The 23833-nt window shown below is 31.5% G+C and overlaps 1 protein-coding gene across 1 annotated transcript in view; it reads right to left on the bottom strand.

Moving 5' to 3' along the window:
- Positions 1 to 8644: 8644 nt before the first annotated feature.
- Positions 8645 to 23833, bottom strand: part of LOC148275557 (A disintegrin and metalloproteinase with thrombospondin motifs 6-like) — a gene marked incomplete at both ends in the record, with an annotated part of 100124 nt that continues 84935 nt past the window's right edge. Inside the window, 3 exons of the mRNA XM_088235534.1 lie at positions 8645 to 8846; positions 11896 to 12025; positions 14044 to 14188. Of these exons, the coding sequence (XP_088091660.1) occupies positions 8645 to 8846; positions 11896 to 12025; positions 14044 to 14188 (477 nt within the window). The remainder of the gene's footprint in view (positions 8847 to 11895; positions 12026 to 14043; positions 14189 to 23833) is intronic.

Genomic DNA, 23833 nt, shown 5'->3' with positions numbered 1-23833 from the left:
TCCAGAAGGTTAGAATTAATAGATCTTTTAGGAAGAAAACCGTGTTGTTTGGGACAAATTAATGGCTTAACATATTCCAGAACAACTTTATAGATTAACGATTCAAAAACTTTGGCAAAACATGAAAGAATAGGTCTGTAATTCGTGACAGACGATTTATCCCCAGATTTATGGATGGGGGTCACATTAGCAATCTTCCACAGATCAGGAAAAATACATTCATTAAGAGATTTATTAAATATCATGTACAATGGTTTGCTTAATTCATTACTGCAGTTTTTTAAAAACATACTTGGTATCTGGTCAGGCCCTGGACCCTTATTAATATCCAAATTTTTTAGAGAAATTTTGATTACATCTTCGTTAATTTTTAAATCAGATAGGTTAAATTGGTAGTATCTATCATTTGATACTTTGGATGTATTTGATACATTCTGAACAATGTTTGATTTACTGAAAACAGAGGCAAAATAATTCGAGAACATTTCAGCTACGGCAATTCCATCACTGGCGCGTTCATTTTCATATATCATAACTTTTGGAATACAGTTAGTAGCACGCTGTGTTTTAGAAAATGACCAGAATACCTTCATATTGTCTACTAAGCCTTCCTCAACAGATTTAATATAAGTTCTATAGCATTTCTTTTGCAAAGCTTTGGATCTTTTTCTTAGGATGGAGAATGCCTCATAATCCAGTGGATTATTGTATTTTTTCGCCCTCGTCCGCATTTTATGTTTTTCTTTTAAAACCTTAATTAATGGTTTACTAAACCATTGTGGATAATTACAGTTTGATTTACTATTTTTAAATGGGGCATGTCTATTTATTATTTCCCATAAAATGTTGTAGAAAATCAAGACCATATCATTTGTATTATGTTCTCCAAACTTCATCTTCCAGTCTTCAGATGATATGTCTTGACGGCAGAGTTCGTAATTACATTTTTTAAAGTTGTATTTGAAATTTTCGCAATTTTCATTCAATAATTGAGTATTCTCAATTTCAAATGAAATTTCGATTGCTGGATGATGCTGATCAATTGCTACAAGACCGTCGACTGGAAAAACTTTTAAATTATTTTTATCAGAGAAAACTAGATCCAATATTCGACCATTATGATTGCATTGATAATTAAATTGATAAACGTTACAGATACATGCAAAGTCAACCAAAATTAATGATTTTGGGCTAGTATAATTTGTAGGACAGAGAAAATTATTATTACCTGAAGCATCTGATACCCATTTAATTTCAGGTATGTTAAAATCGCCCAGAATGATGCATTGTGAATTTGATTTACGTTGAAGACATCTGTACTGAAGCTTTTGAAAGCAGCTATTATAGTTAGAGATATTTAAATTTGGAGGAATATATGCTACACAAAGATAAATACTAAAGTTTGAAGTAATATTCGATTTGATTTCCACCCAAATGTCTTCATTTTCACTTTCAAATGTTTTATTTCTATTGGACACTAGCTTTTTCGAGACTGCTATCAAAACTCCTCCACCTTGCCTTGAAGTAGAACTTGATGTTTCGCGATCTCTTCTGAAGACAGCATATCGCCGGTCAAATATTTCTTCACTAAATATTGTTGAGTTAAGCCAAGTTTCCGTCAAGCAGATTATGTCATAGTTATTATTTAAAACCTCTTGATGAAAATTTTCGGTTTTGGTCTTCATGCCTCTTGTATTTTGATAATATATATTTAACGAAGTGAAAAGAATTTTATTTGTTCAATTTCATGTACATTTGTTGCATAAGAAATAAGAAGAGAAATCACCTATAAATTAACTAATAGTATTTAGACAATCTAAACTCTTAATTAAAATAGCTGGAGATGTATCATTCCGTCGAACAAAAATACGACCGTTTCGTGTCCACACATATTTGATATTTTTCTCCTTTGCTTTAATCCTCGTAGCTGCGTGGAGGGTTTTGTTTGAAGGAGAAAGATGTTCACTAATATATATTTTGTAGAGCATATTTTACCTTTATTTCTTTATTCATAAACAAGTTTGAAATACTACAAAATAGAGCAATGAGAATTATACTGAAAAAAAGCAAATATAATAGTGTTGAAAAAATTAGAAAACAATTGAACTGGATAGGAATAAAGAAAAGACTATTGTATAATGTATTTGAATTTATATATAAAGTGTTTAATAATCTCATGCCAAAGTATTTTATAAGTAAAATTATATCAAATAGGAATGTACATAAATATAGGACCAAAAATAGAAATAGGATAAGACTACCACTTAAGAAAAAAAAAAAAACACAAAATAGCTTAATGTATAAAAGGTTAAAACTGTATGATGAGATGCCCGAAAGTATGAAGCATGAAAGAAAACTTACGGATTTAAAAAAAAAATGTTATGTTTATTGTAATAATGTAGTTATGTAAGAAATATTTAATAAGTATTTGTTATAATTGTAAATATATTAGTTAATATACAATGTAATATTAACTAACTTAAGTAAATAAATAAAAATAAAAATAAATATATCCGTGCATATAACAAAAAAATAAAATAACGTATCCCTAACTCTATAAGGCCGAGATTCTTGTGTCGAGTTCGGATATAACATAATAGAAAGTGGAAGAATGCATATATAAGAATATATGAGTATAATATATATATATAAATAATACTAAAAATAATTTTATTTATACTATTAATTGGCATTTTCAAACGAATTTTATTCGTTTGAAAATGCCCTAATAAGGCGAAACAATTATCACGAAGTTTTCATTTTTATATGTTTATATTTGTAAAAATAAAATAAAGTGTTCAGTAGACTCAAATCAGTGTTTGATTTCTAATTATAAGTTTAAATATGGAGTTCTACAAAATAAACACCAAATCAATCAATCACTAAAAATAATAACTATTACGTAAACAATAATTTCAATAAACACCTGGACAACACGCTTAAAAGTATATAAATTTATGCAATGTCTCGCAACAGTCTTTTGCAATAGTCTCTTCTTTTAGACAAAATCCAAACTTGTATAATTCTCCTGAAAAAGGCTTTTGTTTTAGAGAACGCTTTTAAATGAGGTAAAATGATAAATGTTTTATTTAACTTTTGGAGTTAGTTTTTAAATTAGGAAGAAAACGGACACAACTTATGTTAACATCCAAAAGATCAAACTAACTGGTATAAAAATTGAAAAGTATTTTTAGACTTTGTAGGTGAAATATTTCAGTCAGATGAATCTCACCCGCATCAATAAAGGTTTAGACGTTAAATACTTTGTAATGTGGCCACTCAAACCAACCAATGACAGATCAAACGCTTCAATATTTATAACTCGTTAAAAATGGCCTTCAAAGTTGAAATAAAAAAAAAATATATCTGATACTAAAATGTATTAAGCGCAACTTCTACGGGGAAGAGGGAAAAAAATGACATGAAAAGACTACGGAGGCAGTAAAACAAAATATTTAAGTTAGTATATGACCTCCCTTATCTAACAGCAACTAAAAAACTCTTTAAACAAACAATTAAATATTTATTTATTGTTATCAAAAACATTTTTCGCTTTGTGGTATGACATTTTACACTTCTTTGTTTATAAATTTGTATGAGCCACTTAATTTTTTTTTTTTTAATTACACTTCGATTGGTTTCGAGGTTACTTCCTCATCGTCAGGAATTTAACTAACTTATGATTACACGCGTTGTTATTTATTTGATAAAATATTGTGAGAAAGAGACAGAAAATTGAAAGAAAGAGAAAGAAAGAGAAAGAAAGAAGATGAAATAAATCATAACGGGAATAGTTTTAAAAGAGGACTCGAGGTTAAATTTAATTGATTATTTATTATTTGAAATTTTTGATTAATGGCTTTACTAATTTTTAATCGTTCTAAATTATCTAAACGAAAACCATTTTTATTGACATGCAAAATTTCTACACACGTTTCTTGATTAAATTCATGGTTTTCGGATATAAGATGATTTGCAAATTCTGAAAAATTATTATTACTCAGACATCTTATATGTTCTTTGATTCTAACTTTAAATTTACGCGAAGTTTTTCCAATATAGAAGTTTGGGCAATTTAAACAATTCAATTTATAAATTCCCGAATGATTTAGTTTATCATCCTTATCTTCACAATTTGTTAATATTTTACCTATGTTATTATTAGTATAAAAAGCTGGCCTAATATTGTTAGGTAAAATTTGTGCTATATTATTAGAAAATGAATTAATGTACAACATTTTATGCTAGTTAAATATAACTGAACTCTTTTAACTAAAATTCTTGTAATTTGTTCTTAAATTAGTCACTGATGAAATAGTGGACAAAAAACTAAAACTTGGAAAAAAAATGTAGTAAACATAGACACAATACGAGAATATTAGAACATTACATTTATGTTTAATTTACTGAATGACTTCATTGATGTACTATGACTTCATTGGTGACTTCATTGATGTACTATCGTTACTGGAACAAGTGGCATTCGATGTTCCGATCTGCTGGTTGCGAAATAATAATGCGCTGTTCCTTGATCAACACAGCACAAACTATGGCTTGCATGCACTAATGTCCCGATTGTGTCGGATTGTGAACTCGAGACAAGATCTGGACTTTTTTGGTGTAAGTCTTTTTAGATTTAAAAAATCATTAAGATTGACCGGATCTTGTCTTGAGGGAGTATTTTTTTTTGTCCTAACTTTAATTTTATTTAGTTGTTTTTATTTGATTAGTACCTGTATTAGTTATGAGAAATGTATTTTTCATTGTTAGAATGGACTACATAAGTCCATCAATAAATAATTGTTATGAAGGACAGCATAGTCTATAATATAAAAACTTGAATAAACCGGACTGAAATGATACAATAAACTACCAGACAAAACTAAACAAAAGACTCAGACAGCCTTTACAAAAGATGTAAAACATATTATCATTAATAATAGAATATGAATATAAAAAACAAACAATATTTTATTAAATGAATGTGATCCGTATAGGCGTATAAATAAACAAATTTCAAATGAAAAAATATTTAAGTAAATAATATTATCGCAATTTGATTTACAAAAATACAAATTCAATTAAACGACATAAAAGAAAATTATAATAACATTCGTTTTTTACCTTGTTTACATCAGATAAATTTATCCAAGCGATATCAGAGTAATTTGTACTAAATATTTTTTTTCGTTTTGCGGGTTGGCAAAGTTGAAACGTGTCGGCCAACACGCTAAATCAAAAAAATAACATTGATACCAAAGAAGTTAAGATTGTTGATTGTAGAAATGTGCTCAGAGCCGTTGAGAATTGATAATTCAGCGCGATACGGTAAATCTTTAATTCACATGAAAGGTTTGTGACACAAAATCGCATAAGTCAAATATTAAGGCCACGCGATATGTTCGTAACGTCAAATAATTCGCTTGCTATTTCATTACAGAAACAAAGAACTTTTTTGCCTGTAGTATTTTTTTTACGGCTGTTAAAAATTTACAAATTTTTCAAAATAAGGCGACGAGGATTTTATTAATTACTTAATTTATTTATTTATTTATTTAAATACATAAGTTTATTGTACATTATTTGAGACAATAAGTCCCAACTCAATGGGACTAAAAGTCCTGTGTTGAGATGGGACGAGCAATTATATGACACAGACACATGAGTATATCACTACAAATATAGGATTAGAAACATAACAAATAATAACAAAAAATATTTTTAAAAAAACATTATAAATATAAGAAATATGTATTCTAATTCAACAATGTTTGAGTATGTCCAAATGCTTGCAAACTGGCTGGATTTTCCACCTTGAGAGTTATTTATATTTAAATTTATTTAAACAGAGAGGGAAAACATTTTTGATAAGGGAATAAAAAGGGGAGTAAAAATTCACAAAATCCAACTTCACAAAAGTCAACAGATGGAAGAGTTAAGGAAATGTGGATGTTTAAACATGGGTAGAATGGCAAATGTTACACAGTGTGTAAAGTGACAACTTAAACCAGCCAATGACAGGTCATAAGCCCTGTAAATGCCTAGACTTCCATATTCCCCTCTCAAAGATGTTTTCTCTCTCTGTTGAAATAAATTAAAATATGTATTCTAATCTAGAAAGAACGCAAAAAAATTGTCTCACTCACAGTAAAGCAACAAATAAAATATTACGTGGCAATTTTTATGCATAAAATAATTAAGGGGATAAATAAAAAAATATGGATAATCAAGACAAGAAATTAAATTTTCATGAACACATTGACTATATTATAATTAACAAATCTCTTAAACTCTTTGTATTTCTAAACAGAGCTACATCCAATTTTGAAAACATATCAACTCTAAAAACACTTTACTGCTCATTGGTTCGTTCGTCGCCCATTTTTGAATACGGTAATATGGTCTCCTTCATATGCAGCTCATATGCGAGCAAATCGCATTGAATCAGTTCAGCATAAATTTATAAGAATTGCGTACAAACAAGAGATCACAACAAATAACTATACCGACATGTAACTTTTCTTGAAAATATCCGATCTCTCACGACGTCGATTTAATGCAGATATAATTTGTATATTTAAATAATTATTAAATTAAAGTTTATATTTGAAGCGCTAACTTTGTGGTTATTCATTATAATAAAATAAATAAAACAACTTTGTTTTTAACCACTAACTTTTTTTTTCTACCGACCGGTTTCAAAGCAAACAAGCTTCTTCATCAAGGTTTACGTAACTAATAAATAAATTCCTATTTTATTTTTATCATATTTACTAAATACTACACGTGGACCCAATAAATCAAGTATATTTTTCCTTACAAGGAAGGTAATTTGATATCAACATTTTTGAAGCTAGATAGGAGAGGACTAGAAGAAATATTGTTTATTCAGTTATTATTTATTTTTTCTTATTATGAATCGCTTTTTTAATTTCTAAGATTTCTAAGTTGTCTAATTTTAATATATTATTTTCTACGTGAAGTACTTTTAATCCAGTGTCTTTATTGAAGTTATGATTATTTTCTATCAAATGATTTACGATTTCAGAAAAATGATTATTATGTAAGCATCTTAAGTGTTTTTTTACTTTAATATTAAAATTTCGATTTAGTTTTTCCAATGTAGAATGAATCGCAATCATTACAATTTAATTGTTATTTCCCAGATTTATTATATTTATGGACTTTGTCTTTGTGATTTTTTAACAATGTTCCTATATTATTAGTTGTGTAGAAAGCAGGTTTAATGTTCGATGATAAGACAATTGTTTTGAAAAAAATGTCATTTATAAAAAGAATCCACCTCCATTTTTTAGGTGGATTTGCTTTATTTACTGTGGGAGTAGAATATTTATATTTATTTAAGTTTGCGTGTTTGTTTTTGCCCATAATCATTCCGTATTCCATTAAATGATACATAGGTTAATTAACGTTCCACTAGATGATACTAATTTAAAAAAAGAACTTAATACAATAAAACTGATTGCTAATAGTAATGGATATAATGAGAGCTTAATTGACAAAATATTAAATCAAAAACAAAAACGCAAACTTACAAATAAATATTTTTATTTTACTCCCACAGTAAATAAAGCAAACAAACCTCAACAATGAAGGCGGATTCTTTTTCTAAATGACATTTTTTCAAAATTCATAATAAGAAAAAAAAAAATAACCAAATAAACAAAATTTCTTTTAGTCCTCTCCCGTTTAGCTTCAAAAATATTGATATCAAATTACCACCCTTGTAAGGAAAAAAATACTTGATTTATTAGGTTCACGTGAAGTATTTAGTAAACATGATAAAAATAAAATATGAAATAATTCATTAGTTACGTAAACCTTGACGAAGAAGCTTCTTTGCTTTGAAACCGGTCGGTGGAAAAAAATAAATAAAAAGTTAGTGGTTAAAAACAAAGTTGTTTTATTTATTTTACGTAATAACTAATTTGATGTCCCGACTTTTCTCCAACAAATATGTCTAAATGTTCCTTCACGTAGACTCAGAAATAATGACATTCTCTTCCCCGGTCATCATAAGACTAATTATGGTTTCTATGCACCTCCACGAGTACACAGAAGGATTAGATTTGTAAATGAAAATCAAGATCTTAATTATTTTGATTTACATCGAGTGTTTTTACAAATAGACTGAAAGATTTAAACTGAAATTAAAAATTCCCAATAAATTTACAGTATATTTGTAGAAAGAACCTGGATTCTATAATGCCTGTCTAATGTATTAACCTGAATTTACTTTTCTTTGATGTATTGCTTCCATTATTTTTGTTACTGTATTGTTATTGTTTTTCGTTTTATGATTTGTTGAAATTCGACATTGTCCGTAAATTTGTTAAACAAATAAATTTAATAAATAATGTCATATATTATGAAGCAAGGAATAAAAAAGATAAGATTACCAATGAGGAGAAAAAACAAGTCTCAAAACTCATTGTACAAGGGATTGAAGCTGTACAATGAGTTACCGGAAGAAATAGAATGCATCAACATATTTTTTAAACATTTTGTATTCATTTTCTTCTTTTTGATTTGAATGGGCTGTATAGTAGCTTTTTTCAGTTGCATTTTTTTATCGGCGGTAGTACTCATCGATTATTTTTGAATGAAAAAATGTATAACTTACCCCGCTCCACTGGCCCGCCAGCCACTGAGGGCACGCGGTCTCCGCGCAGGGCTCCAAATGTCGCGGCCGGTGCCCCGCGCAGGCCTCCTCGCCAGAGGCCCTGAAGGTCCCGTTGATGCCCCTCGCCCCGCACTCCACCCGCCGGGAGCGGCTACCCCCACCACAGGTCACCGAGCAGCTGCTCCAATCGCCGACAGACCACCTGAAGACGAAAAATTATTATTTAGGGTTGTTTGTTATATTGGAAGAATAAAAAAAATGAATGATCAAACAGAGGCAATATGGTGAATGTTGCAAAGTATCCGGTCAATGATAGGTTAAGTAAGTGCTTAGAATTCCATTTCTTAAAATATACATGTGTATTAATCGAATTATGAAATCATGTGAGAGTTTGAATATGAGTCGTTGATATGATTAAGGAAGGGTTTCTGAGACAAATGGATGATGAAAAATGGTAAAACAGGTATGGCGAGAATGAACGGTATGAAATGACTACCAAGGAAGACGTGGCATGATCAGATAAACCAAAATCTGAAGTCTGGTCATGTCAAAAGCAAGCAGAACCAAAGGGCGTGTGTGATATTATGAACTAATGTGAAAGAGACTAGGAATGTATGACAGGATAGACGTGTGTGGCGATCCACCCTCTTTGCCTACCCCTACAGGAAATTGCGTGATGGTAGTAGTAGTACTAATCTTTACAAATATTTTAAATGCGAAAGTCTGTTTATGTTTCTTTTGCGTCGCAACGGAGCAGCCGATTAACGTGATTTTTTGTTTAAAGATAGCCGAAAAGCTGAGGAGTGTCATAGACTACTTTTTACTAACGCTCCCTCGGGAAAATTCTTGGTGGAAAAATTAATTATTCCTGCAAAATGGTTAATGTTACACAGTGTGTAAAGTGGCCACTTAAACCAGCCAATGACAGGTCATAAGCCCTGTAAATGCCTTGACTTCCATATTCCCTTATTTAAGGTATTCTCCATCCCCGCTGTAATTTGTTAATATTGTAAAGTACTAAATACGTCCACGCCCAGCCTCCGAACAGGCTGGGTGTGAAATATAGTTCCTCTCTCTCTCTCTTTAGTTTAAAATTTTAAAATATGTGTTTAATTGTTCTAAAAATTGAGTTAAGTCGCTAAGGTGTGGACATGCCATAAACAAAGAGTGAGAAGAAAGATAATTCATTTAAAGCATTGTTTTATACACGTTATTATATTCAACGCTTTGTTCTAAACAAAATATATTTTAACGCTACAAACTCTCGTGATTTTATAACTGTGCTTCTGTTAAAACTGTTTAAAATTGTGTTTATATGTGAAAATCAAGTGCCGAAATTTAACTATTTATTAGAAATCTCCAAAATTGATGTAGTCAAGTCCATCAGAGATTTAGGAGTTGTTTTGGACTATAAACTGACATACAACGAGCATATAAAGTAAATAAATCACTGAAATTACTTGGCTTCATTAACAGAATATCCTCTGATTTTACTCATTTCCGTGCAATCAAAACTCTTTATTGCTCAACTGTTCGCCCTCTTCTAGAATATGCCTCCGTGGTCTGGTCTCCATTCTATGTCAATCGCATAAATCACATTGAATCAGTCCAACATCGCTTTTTTCGAAAAATAGCGTGGATGCTCGGACTAGAGAGAGATAATTATGCTTATGCTGAAATAGAGTCAATGTTACATATTTCTAGTCTACAAAAACGTAGAACTTATATTGACTCCATATATATGTTCGGCATACTAAATGGTATAATCGATGTTCCATCATTACTGGGACAAGTAAAATTCAATATTCCGACTCGTAGATTGAGAAACAATTAAGTACTGTTCATCGATCAGCATAGAACAAACTATGGCCTAAATTCTCCAATGACCCGCCTTTGTCGTATTGTTAACTCAAGACAAGATCTGGACTTTTTTGGTTTCAGTTTATAACGATTTAAACGAGCACTAAATAAATAGTCCAGATCTTGTCTCGATGTCCCTTATGTTTGTCAATGCTTCTTTCTTTTTTAAAAAATGTTTTAAATTATTCTTTTATTGTAATATTTAAACCTTATAAATTGTATACATGGACAATGTCCGTTAATAAATAAATAAATTAAATTAAATAAGTAAATAAGGATAATAAGATAGTTTAAGTTTACAACAATTTAAACGAGCACTAAATAAATAGTCCAGATCTTGTCTCGATGTCCCTCATGTTTGTCAATGCTTCTTTCTTTTTTCTTTAAATGTTTTAAACTATTCTTTTATTGTAATATTTATAAATAAATAAATAAATAAATAAATAAATAAATAAATAAATAAATAAATAAATAAATAAATAAATAAATAAATAAATAAATAAATAAATAAATAAATAAATAAATAAATAAATAAATAAATAAATAAATAAATAAATAAATAAATAAATAAATAAATAAATAAATAAATAAATAAATAAATAAATAAATAAATAAATAAATAAATAAATAAATAAATAAATAAATAAATAAATAAATAAATAAATAAATAAATAAATAAATAAATAAATAAATAAATAAATAAATAAATGAATGAATAAATAAATAAATAAATAAATAAATAAATAAATAAATAAATAAATAAATAAAAAATAAAATAAATAAAAAAATAAAAAATAAATAAATCACCCGCTATGTGATTTTCCTTTTTTATTATTGTATTTAATTACCAAATAATTTTGATTCTACTAACATTCGTCTTGTAGAGGGATCAATCCAGTGTTGGAATAAATGACAGCTTAATAATCAGAATTATTATTAAAGAGTACGAAATATAAAAACATAAAATACTAACACGATTTACGGAAATTTAAACAATGCTCATAATACTCGTCTAAAAAATATAATAATATTTAATTCAGTCCTCGAGTAGTTCATTTAAATTATGTCTGGGTTAGTTAGTGTTATGTTAATAATATTTTTATGGCCGGTCAAAAGCTCTGCTTGTTTTTTATCGTTTCATTAATTAGTGATGCATTTTTAATTACTCACCAAAATAATTATTATAATAAAAATACGTATGTAGCTTTATTCCACTTTTATTTTTAAATTTTTACCAGTGACCGTGTTTCGTCATGACTAGGGAATGCAATCCCGCAAGATAATTTCAATCCAGGTATTTGCGGGATCGAGCCATTTTAGTCCCGCTGGATCCAGGTATTAGCGGATCCAGCAGTGTGAACCACGTGTGAACTTAGATCTTAGATTCTTACTTCGGTGGACATGGATGCATATTGCACTGCTGGACAGCTGGTTCCGGTTTCTGTGAAGCATTGCAGAGTTGTTCCTCTACGTCCGTTCCTGAGATCCTGTTTCTGCAGACCGGACGAGCCATTCGGTATCCTGAAAGAAGTCCATTTTGAATTAAAAACAAAATAAAGTGAATTTTTCCACACTTCCTCTTTTCAAAGGTACAGAAATTCCATTCATGACTTCAGTCAAAAACTTAGGTATAATCATTCATAAACATTTAGGGTGGCACAATCAGGTTAACGAAGTTAGTCGTAAACTTTATAGCAGTTTGCACTTACTTAAAAGATTTCAGAATGCAAACATTAATCCAGAGCTTACTTCATTCACTCCATGACTATGCGGATGTATGTTATCCAGATGCTAACTCTGAATTACTTGATAAGTTAGAATGATTGCAGAATGTTTGTGAATGTTATATCTTTGACCTTCGCAAATTCAACCACATAACCGAAAATTACAAGCAACTACACTGGCTCAGTATCAGGCATAGAAGAAACATTCACATTCTATCACTTCTTCACAATATTTTAAATAATCCCACTTTGCCTATTTATCTGAGAGAGCTCTTCCAACCTTTATCACAACACGGACTATTTCTTCGTTCTAGTAACGCGAAAACCCTTTTAATACCCTTTCATCGCTCTAATTTCCTTGCCTTCTCTTTCACAGTAGTAGCTGCTTGATCGTGGAATAATCTACCCACTAATGTTAGAGACTTTCTTTCTTTATTTACATTTAAGTCAATATTGAAATGTCACCATCTAAATATTTAAATTGTTCCTTTATCCTTCTTCTTTCTTTCCCATCCCCTCCTCTCTCTTCATAGCATAGTGTTATTTTTTTATATTCAAAGCATAAATAAATTCAATCAAATATTATTATGGAAACGTTTATAATTGATGTACAAGTATTTTTATCCTATCCGTATTCACTTCTACAGCAATTGGACATAACAAGACGCCTTCAGGGCCACGATTACAATGAGAAATTAAGGACGTCATACCTTAACGTCTCGGTATGTACCGGTGAAGATAGCCTTTGTAATTGCCGCTGATGATAGTTTATCATTAGCCAGCAATCTGGTCTCTTTTTAACTTAACTTCCATCAAATGCAGCCGAGAAAATTGTCATCAACGGCCTTGAGTTAAGGCATTCTTGAGGCATCCACAGCACGTGTCTAAACCAAGTATTCTGCCTCACCTTCAAGACATTCATTGTAAGAGGCTTCTTTATCTGCTCTTGGACTACATAGATGGTTATAAAATCAAACCACATTATACTTCTTAAACATTTGATCGATCTGAGAAGTATGGTGTTTGTAGTTTTCACGGGATGCGTGCTGTCTAGAACTCTAATTTCTGCTTGGTGAAAACGAAGCGCTGATTATTCAACTCTTGTTTTATGCCAATTCTCCTATATGAGTGTAAAAGGCGGCCTCCGTGGTGTAGTGGTCAAGACGCTTGACTCACGCACGGAAGGTTCCGGGTTCGATTCCCGGTGAGAACACAAAAATTTAAATGTGATTTTTCTCAAGCCTGGGTGCTCTGTGATGTAATTCACCACTGTAATTAGGCCTCCAGGCCTGTTGTGGTACAAAAAAAAAAATATGCTAAAAAATATGCTAATATCCTGGTACCCTGCAAAAACTTAAAACGACACACATAAGTATTTTAAAAATACATGAAGAAGAAAATTAGGTTTAAGGTGGTTCAATTTCGTTTCTGACATTAAAGCCTAAAAACGGCTGCAGCAGACTTCTATAGCTAACGTTTTGAGAGTAGGGCGGCAGTGGATTTGGTTTGCACACGTGCTGTGGATGGCTCAGGAGAGCTTTAACCCAGGTTGCCTCTTCTTCACACCTGCGGGCTTCTGCCGTTCTGGAAGGTCATTGATGACAATTTTCTGGCTTTATTCGCTGGAACTAAGAAACTCAGTATTGACGTGGAGTGCTAGCTAGCAATAAGGTCTCCTAAAGATGTCCGGTGATGTCTACGCGCTCCACTTAGGAGCGGACGAAAAAAAAAGTTTTAGTAAGCTACAAGGATTTTTATGGTAAAAGTAATGTATAAAATACTAGGAATAAAATTTTATTAATATGATGTTCTTACCTCCTCCACAGGTTACCGAACATAGCGACATAGGGGCAGTCTCCCACTGGTACATGGGGCGGGCACACGAAGATCCATCGCCTCCACATACTCCACACTCGTCCACCCTCCTGTTGGACCCGATTCGAAGGTCGCAACCAACTCTCTGAAAATAAAAAAACTATTTGAATATCTCTGTCTTGACAATATTTTGAATACAATTTTAACTGTCTCGATTTTCACCAAGTATTTATGACAACATTATGTTTATTTCATTCATACGTTCGAACATAATAAATCTTAACGTAAAATCCATAAAACAACTTTATATAAAAGCTTTGTTACTATACGCACGTAAACATCAATATCTACCTTCCGTTACAAATACAAAAATTACTAGATACTCCACCCTGATGCTGCAAAAAAATAAAAAAATAAACACAACCTTCGGTCAAATAGGATTGGTCTATTACTCGGTCAAAGTGTATAATCTACTTCCATTATCCATAAAGACAATTAATAAGTTCTCACAATATAAAATATCTATTAAAAATGGATAGTGGAGGTGGGTTGCACACGGGTCGATGAGTAGATCAAGCCAAATATGTAAAATGTGTGTACTGGTTATGAAATTTGTTCCATGGGTTCTATATAAATTCATTATGTTTTTTATGATTATTTTAGTTTTTTATTGTTTGTTATGTTCATGATAATTAGGTAAATTGGATTATTTACGCTTTTTTTGTTGTAATTATTATGTTCACTATGTTATAAAGCTAATTTAAGGCATGTTTCATATTTTGTAAAATGTTTCCTTCGGTACGGAACAGTGAGGGAACATTATTATGCATTAAAAAAGAATACAAACAATGTAAAAGTATAAATGAATAAATAAATAAATATCAATATTACTTTGACTCTCCCATTTGTTGATTTTCATCGTGTTAATGACTTTGAGACCGATCTGAATTATATCACCTTCTAGGCGACCTATCAATGGAAGGTCATGAGACTATAGACTAAGAGACTCTAAACGTTTCCCCCTTATTATTCTTATTGTGAATAATTAGGATAACTGCTATATAAGCTTCCTATATAACTAAAACCTTTGTAGATCTATTGTGAAGAGCCTGGCTGCTGTGTGCAGGGCGAGTGTTCTCATATTGATAAATCTTCCCCTCCAAGCCCAGATTCTTAAAGTATCAGGCTGTTAAGTAGAGGATGCGTGCTTTAACTTTCTTAGTTTCAACCAATGGTCCCACGAGAATACGGCTTCTTTTGTGATATGAATTATCACATTCACATTGAATGTTAAAAATGGTTCATCATTTGCACTGTAGAACTTACATCTAGAACATGGGTGGCTAACCTTTTCAGCAGCCAGCCCAGATTTTGTAAATGAGATTTCCTACCGGGCCGTACAACAAAATTTCTTCAATGCAAATAAGAAATGTGCATATTTTTTGACAGTCAAACATATTTATTAGATTAGAGCTACAGTACAAAAAAAAATCAATCCAAAAAATTATCATAAAAAATATACAAAATATAATAAATTTTATATACTGTAGGTATGTAAGATTATAGCAAATGGAGACAGATTAAAGCAGGTTGAAGAATTTGTATATTTGGGAAGTATGTTTACAAGAGACGGAAATGTGGATAAGGACATTGAGAGAAAGGTTAGTGCCAGAAACATAGTTAATGGTGCCTTAAAATCGATAGTGGCAAATAAGAACTTATCAAAAGAAGCAAAATTGGCAGTACATAGCGGAGTTCTAGTACTAAACCTTATGTATGGTAGTGAAACGTGGTGTTGGAAAAATATCCATCCATGGAAGTAGACTGAACGTAGTTGAAATGCGATCTCTCAGGCGAATGTGTGGTAAGATTATGTATGATAGGTGTACAAATGTCGAAATTAGAGCAGAGTGCAAGGCTGAGAAAAGCATTATCGACAAGATTAAGAAAGGGCTCTTACGATAATTTGGTCATGTGGAGCGAATGAGTGATGAAAGAACGGCTTAAAGATGTTATAATGCAAGTGTGCCTGGATGTAGAAGCCGGGGAAGGCCGAGAAAGACGTGGCATGATCAAGTACGATAAGTACTTAAAAGTGGACATGTGAAAAGTTGAAATAATCAGCGTGTGTAAAATAATATTTTTTTTTGCAAAATATGCTCCGCGGGCCATGCAGACACCCAGCGGGCCACGGGTTGGCCATCCTTGATCTAGAAGTTTAAGAAATGCTTATTCTAGTTTGATATTTATTTAATCTGTAGTGCTCTTCAAGAGCTGTAGTGATTATGAAGTTTCTTAGGCTGACAGCAAACCTTTGCGAAGAACCCTTTTGTAGTTCCTTCACATGAAGTTATCCATCGTATAAAAAACACTCGTTTCATGGTAAAGTTTTATTTATTTAAATCTTAAAGTGGGGCACACATATCATACATATTGTTATGTGTGTTCTAATAATAACATTGCAAATATATTTAATTTATAAATTGTTTATGACATATGTCTTGACTATTATTTAAAATTTTGATATGTTTTTTTCTTCATAAATATTTTTTTCCATTTCGTAATACTTTTTTATTGCTTTAAATAAAATTGAATTTTGTGACTTTGCCTTTTTCCTGAATGGAAGTCTAATTTTGTTCTTTTCTCTAGTATTGTGATCAGTTCATGCTGGTTCCGATCAATTTTTTTCCAAAATTCTGTTTTTTTATTAGAGTTTATAATTTTATGAACAAATATCATTGTATTGTAAAATATTCTTTGTTTATATGTTAATAATTTCATTTCATTTACCATCGACTTTACCCTCGTATATCTGTTTTTTTTCAAAATGATTCTAAAGGCTTTATTTTGTAATACAGTTAGTTTATCTATGTTTTCTTTGTTTGATAAAAATAAAATGCTACTACAGTAGTTAACGTGTGGTTCAATAATTGCTTTGTAAATAGTTAGCAGGAGTCCTTATCAATAAATCTTCTGATCCTTCCCAAAATTGATATTTTTTTTGCAATCTTATTTATTACCATCTTAGAGTTTTGGTAAAATGTAAGTTTTGAATCCAACTAGAATATCTTTCTTCCCAAAGATATTCTTATTTTTGCAAATATCCGTTTACGCGTTCTACGTTAATCTTAATTAAATGCATGCTATTACAATATTTTATATATTGTAACAATATTCAAAAGATGTATTCTTTCCAAAAATTACAACATTTTCCGTACAAATAATCATTGAATTTTTATGTTGAAAATTTTTCGTAAAAAACGGGCTTTTTAACCCTAAATGAGTTCCATTGTAATATGAAAATCGTTTTCCGAAACTGACCGAGCCGAGCAGTTTTCCCTGAATAAGGAAAAACAATGAACGGACGCTTTCCATTAACTTTTAAAATGAAAAGTGCGAAGGCTTTATTATCCCGATTCAATTAATTTTGGTAGAAATTTGTTTCCAAAAATGTGCATTGTCCAAGGATTTCTAAGTCGACTGTTAATTGTAATAATTTGAGTATGTTTGTTCAAATGTTTGCAGGCAGTCTGAATTCCCCCACTAAACATAATTAAGAAGTATTTTATTTTTTAAACAATATATTGTCATTTTAAGAGCATATATTATTTTATTACGATTTTATAAAAATAAATGAGCATTATCATTTTACAAAATATTTAGATTTTTTAATTATTTCACAATTTGAATGGCGTGTCTCCTTAAAGGTGTTTTGTAAATGTCAGGTTAAATATAAAATAAAAAAATAACCTAAACTCATGAAGGTAAGATAAAGTGACATCACAGACGAATTTGGTTGGTTTTTATAAATTCCAATAAAAGTTTTGAGGATTGGAATTATAGGAGAGTGTAGAAGGTTTGCATAGTGGTAGAAAGGTGGATGTTTTTGGATACTTCAGAAAGGACGAAAGTGAATCCTTAATTAATCGGGCAGAAAAGGAATATGTGGTTGATATTTTCCTGACACAAAAAGCACTCGTACATTGGGTGTCTAATACCTTTAGCCTTGCCAGGTGGGATCCCATATTGCAATGCCTCAACGCATTCGGCAAATGGTGGCATTTCTCGTTTACTGAGTCCTTTCTGGACGAATGACTCTTTGGTATATATGGTTGAATCAGAGCGTAGTGTTTCCCTTTGTAGAGTTTACTCATGTTCCACTGTTCCGTCCATCTTACCGGTGACGACTTTAATGGAACAGAGATAAAGAACCTTTAAGAGAAAGTGATATTAAAGTTTAGGCATCTACAGGGCAAATGACCTGTCATTGGCTGGTTTAAGTGGCAACTTTACACACTGTGTAACATTCACCATTCTGCCCATATTTGAACATCTATATTCCTTAAATTCTTTAATCTGTTGATGTTTGTAAAGTTAAAGAGCTGAAACCTTTATCCATAGATTCACCTAATTGAATTATTTCACGTACATACTAGGCAACGCCTGAAAATTATTTTTTTTCAATTTCTATACTTCTTCATGGACCAGGTGGATTTATCAACAATATTTTGTGTTTGTCCTGGACTGGATTCAACTCCCTGGGGAGCTGTTAACGTTAACATATTACAACAGAGATGAAAGACATTTAACAGCTCTCCAGGGAGTTGAATCAAGTCTACAAAAATTTGGATAAACTCAAAATATTGTTGACTTTAATGGAGAAGAGAATGTCTTCGATGGGAAAAACACTTAGATGGTCAAGAGAGTTTTATATTTTTAAAAGTAATTTAAATGTGGCTTGTCTTTTGGCATTTGTTAATGACTTATGGGGTTTCTGAATATAACGATTAATTTTATCTTTCTTATTAGGATAACATTCAGCCTTTCTCTTGATGTTAACATTGAGTCTTTCTTTTTACAATAACATTTATTTAAATTTATAAAACAATGCAAAACTACAGCCAGTTACAATGTTCATAAATTATATAGTTAGGTAATTCTAAAAACATGTTAAAAAAAAAAAAGCACAATAAATTAATAAGGTCTTGGTATTGTACATAAAAACAATAGTTCACCAAGACGAAAAAGTTACTAATACACATTATGATACATGTTTTTATTTAATTATTGAAAATTTTAAGTACAAAAAATAAGCACTTTGGCGGACTTATTGCTAAAAGCAATATATTCCAGCCAACCAAAAAACAGACTGGTCAAAATAAGAGATTGGTAAAAATTTTGTACTAGAGAGAGATTTGTTGTAGAGAGAAAGAGTCTAAAACTGGTAATTCCAGCATGGAAAAGATCCACCTCTCTCGTTAAGCTGTTCAACAGACCAATCATTCTCCCCACAGGCATTGTCAATAGTAAATTTGTCCTACATTCACGAATACTAAAAATTAGTCTTTGTTGCAAATAATATTTTTTTTGCCATAATTTTTTGTAGGATTGTCATAGTTTTATGCATGATTCAATTTTGTATTAATTATCTTTAGACACCCCTCATTAAAAATATGCTGTATTATATATTTAAATAAATAAATAAAATGCTGTCCACCTCAGAACAGGTAATTATTATACCGAGTGAGAACAGTGACAATGAATAGACAATATGTTTGCTTATAAATTAATTTTCCTTATTTGTTCATTGTTAACCTTCTTTACTGTTTTACAAACAGATCACAATATTACTATGCTTTACAATAAACGCAGATTTATTCGGCACTGAACTCAACTGAACTAAAATGTAGACAGTATATTTAGGATACCATTTAGTCTTTATCTTTAGTAAAAAATTAAATCTTTTTTTTCCAGGGTAACATTGTCTTTCTCTTCAATATGTAATTGAGTCTTATATATTTAGTAATACAAAATATGAGTTGTCCAAAAGTTTGTAGATAAAATACTGAATTTCATCCCCTCGGTAGTCATTGAGATTAACAAATTACAACAGGGATGGAGAATACCTTAAAAAACCAACTGGTCAATACCACCACAGGGCTGGTATTCTGAACGGAGTTACGCGCGATGAGATCGCTCTGCCAGCGTGCGTGTATTTTGTACGTAAATACGCGTAAAAAATGCTTTCGCGTTCAGAATACCACCACATGTGTCTAATATTCATTTCAACAATTAAGAAAAAAGACAGTTCTTTATGAATAAATTTATCAAACCTTTCTAAAATGATTATGCACCCTCGATTTCATGTACTGTCAGAGTCAATATTTATAATATTAACAGAAGGAAAAGGGGTTGAAGCTATTCATAAAATTATTTTGCCAGGAAATTTTACGGCTCGTCGAACCCATTTGAAGGCTCTGAATTTTTTATTGGCTATACACGCGTCCAAAATTAGGTCGTAAACTGAAAAATGAGTTTGTGAAAAATCTTTTCCACTTCAATTTACATTGGATACATAAAAATATGCGGGATTTCAGCATTTATTCATCGGATTCCTTACTTGGAAGCGTCGCCTATTGGGAATAACTTGGCATGGAGGCAAAATGGTTCCAAAGAAAATTACTTACTTGAAAATAATCGATAATATTTGATGCACAACCAAATATTCCGTTTCCAAAAAAAGTAAGTATCAATTTGTGTACAAATGCTGTGCTTTATGAATAATTATAAACAATCTGCCTTCATTACACAAGTTTACTTAATACTACTTTTTTTAAAGTTTTACACATGCCGATTATATAATATACATTTTTTTTTTAAAACAAGTATTTGTGTTCTTATGATTAAGGCAAATATTTTCATTTTGGGTCAATTTTTAAAGAGTTGTAAATAACTCAAAAGGTATTAAAAAGGGAGTTATTTATTTATTTTACACCAAAGGTACACTTATTTAATGTAAGGTATTTTTTTTTATCAATAAATTTAATTATTTTACCACCAAATTGATTTAAATTATTTTCAAATATTAATTGATCCCCTTAGTAATACATAAAAAAATTAGGAATCTTAGAAATTAAAAAAGATTATATAAATGACAAATAATGAGAAAAAAATTTAAATAACAAAATAAGCAATATTTCTTTTAGTCCCCCTCCTGTCTAGTCTGAAGATAGAATCCCCCTCACTCCACACCTCATATCTTTACAAGAACAATGTGACTGAAAGACTTGCTTATTCCATAGGTTTAAATTCAATATTTAGCAGACACTGTAAAAATAAAATAGGATACGATTCATTAGTAAACAATACCTTAATAATAAAGCCTCTGTAGCTTTGAAAACGGTCGTGTGGTTGTTAATTTGATGCAACAGAGAACGAAAACATTTTTGAGAACAGAATGTGGAAATCTAGGCAATTGCAGGGCCTATGACCTTTCATTTATTTATTTAACACTTTATATATATATGCAATATATATACATATAAGGGCGGGCATATTGCCTTAAGGCAATTTCTTCTGACGCTGACAATGCTGTACTTCTTGCTAACAACAAAGAGGAACTGCAATTCTTGGTAACAAAAGTCTACGATGTATGCAAGAGAAGCGATTTGCTGATGAATGTCGATAAATCGAATGTGATGGTTTTTGAAAGAAATGAAAGTATGACTAAATGTGAAATCACTGTGAATGGAGTTATACTAAAACAAGTAGAGGAATTTGTGTATCTGGGAAGTATGTTCACTAGGGATGGAATGACTGAGAAAGATATTGAAAGGAGGGTGAGTGCCGGGAACAGAGTGAACGGTGCACTTAAATCGACCTTGGCAAATAAATGCTTGTCACAAGAGGCAAAATTGGCAGTTCACAACGGAGTCCTGGTCCCGTCCCTGATGTATGAGAGCGAAGTATGGACTTGGAAAAATAGGGATGAAAGTAGGCGGAATGCTGTCGAAATGCGATCTTTCAGGCGAATGTGACCTTTTTTTTGACCTGAGTCACTCCCTAAGGAGAAAATCCAGCCAGTCTGCAAACATTTGGACATACTCAAAACATTGTCGAACTCTAAACGCGTTCATTGTACTATGTCTTTTATGTTTGATATTTTTTTATTTTGGGTAATTTATGTAGCGCTATTTGTGTAAAAATCACCTCAAGGGCGCTGTACAATAAACATCCTAACGCGTCTTTCTGCTACAGAGGGCATATGTGGTTAGGATTCTTTTTCATCGTTTCCAATGATGTTAAATTTTAATAATACATGAGCTAGATTACAAAACGTCTTGAAGCTACAGAGTGCATAGATGGTTAGAACCAATTTAGACTTTTTTTAAATTTACTGAAATGTTTTATTTCATAAATAATCGTTCGTAAGATTACAAATCTTGCAGCTGCAGAGCGCACGGGCAGTTGAAAATTTGATCCCTATTTTCAGTTGAAAATTTAAGATATATTTATTTTATTTTGAACTATATGGAAGCTAATATTACCAAAAGTCTTGCAGTTACAAAGCGCATGGACAAATGAAATTCTACCAATTCAAATACAATTTTCGGAGTTTTTCGGAGTTCGTCAAGGTTGCGTTCTTGTACCGTTCCTTTTTGTAATCCTTATGGATCTCCTCCTCTCAAAAGCCCCTCGACCTAGAGTATGTCGATGACGCGATTATAATAGACGATTCAGTCAGGGGTCTTCAGGTCACTGTGGATAAGTTAAATAGGTACTCCGCATGCATGGGTTTAAAATGAATATCTTCGTGCCTTGATGTTCAAAACCCCTCACTCCGTCAAACCAAATCATCAAATGAGTCGAGAGTTTTAAATACTAAAGGAGTAGATGTTACGGAAAATGCCAGCTTTCAAAGAGAACTGGGAGTGCGGCTAGAGTAGCAGGCGCCGGGTGTGCGGTGGTTTAACTTTGTAAGGAATTAATTAATAAGAAAACGGAAGCACGAGACTCCGGTGACAACTGTCAACAAGCGGAATTGATACGGGTCAGGCTTAGCCATAGCTCCGTTGGCCCACTTTAGTAGGCATCAGGTTCTCGATGATCTGGACGTCTGCTGCTGACTGTTCGTTAGTGGTTTATGTTTGAATTAAGGGACGCGAATCTGACTTGAGAGGACGCACAGGACCTTGGTAGCTGCCAGAGATGCATGGAAGCTCTTTGTAGACACCATATGCTCCAACTAAGGAGCGGACATGGAATGATGATGATGATGAAATACGATTTTGAAAAGCTAACAAGAAAATGGATTGAGTGAAGTATTAAAGTAAGATTGACAATGATAATCCGGTTTTAATTGAATTTTATAATAAATATGTCATATTGATTTTTCGATTTCGATGGAAGATATAAATAACAATCATATTCGGATGAAATTTTCTTTGAAAAAACGATATTGTAAAACGTAGCGTGTATGCGAACCTTCGCGCGACATCCTGTCGCGAATACATTATGAGATGTATCATTATAACAGAATAAAGCAGCCCACACACGTTAGGAATCATGTCACGACCTGTGTATGGGAGTTTACACACTCTGTGAAGCGAATCATACATTATTCATCCACAAGGGACCGCTTAGTTCCGACAAATACGCGAGATGTTAAATCATTTTTAGTCATAGAGAGGAACTGTTTTTATTAATAATGTTATTTATAATCGTAATAAACATTTGTACTTCATCAGTAGTATCTCGAATTTGTCCAAATTTTTGTAGACGAATACTGGATTCAACCCCTAGGGAGTTATTTTTCTTCTTGCAGTGCCTTGTCAGGTCCGCCCGACGCACAGCATTACTTTTTACCAATCCAGAGAGACAAAAGTCCAGAATTGAAATGTTTCCAATCACACGAAAGTGTTTTTTTACAATACTTTAGAGAGAAATTATGTCTACGCGAAGCGACAAAAATACCTAAAGTTGAACTGTTATTAACATATTGCAACAGAGA

This window comes from Micrasema longulum, unplaced genomic scaffold, assembly GCF_059751315.1.
Source record: "Micrasema longulum isolate JH-2025_06_02 unplaced genomic scaffold, ASM5975131v1 h1tg001389l, whole genome shotgun sequence".
In the NCBI taxonomy this organism is placed as follows: Eukaryota; Metazoa; Arthropoda; class Insecta; order Trichoptera; family Brachycentridae; genus Micrasema; species Micrasema longulum.
Note: the sequence above shows the minus strand (reverse complement) of the source record. Positions and strands in the feature narration are given on the sequence as shown.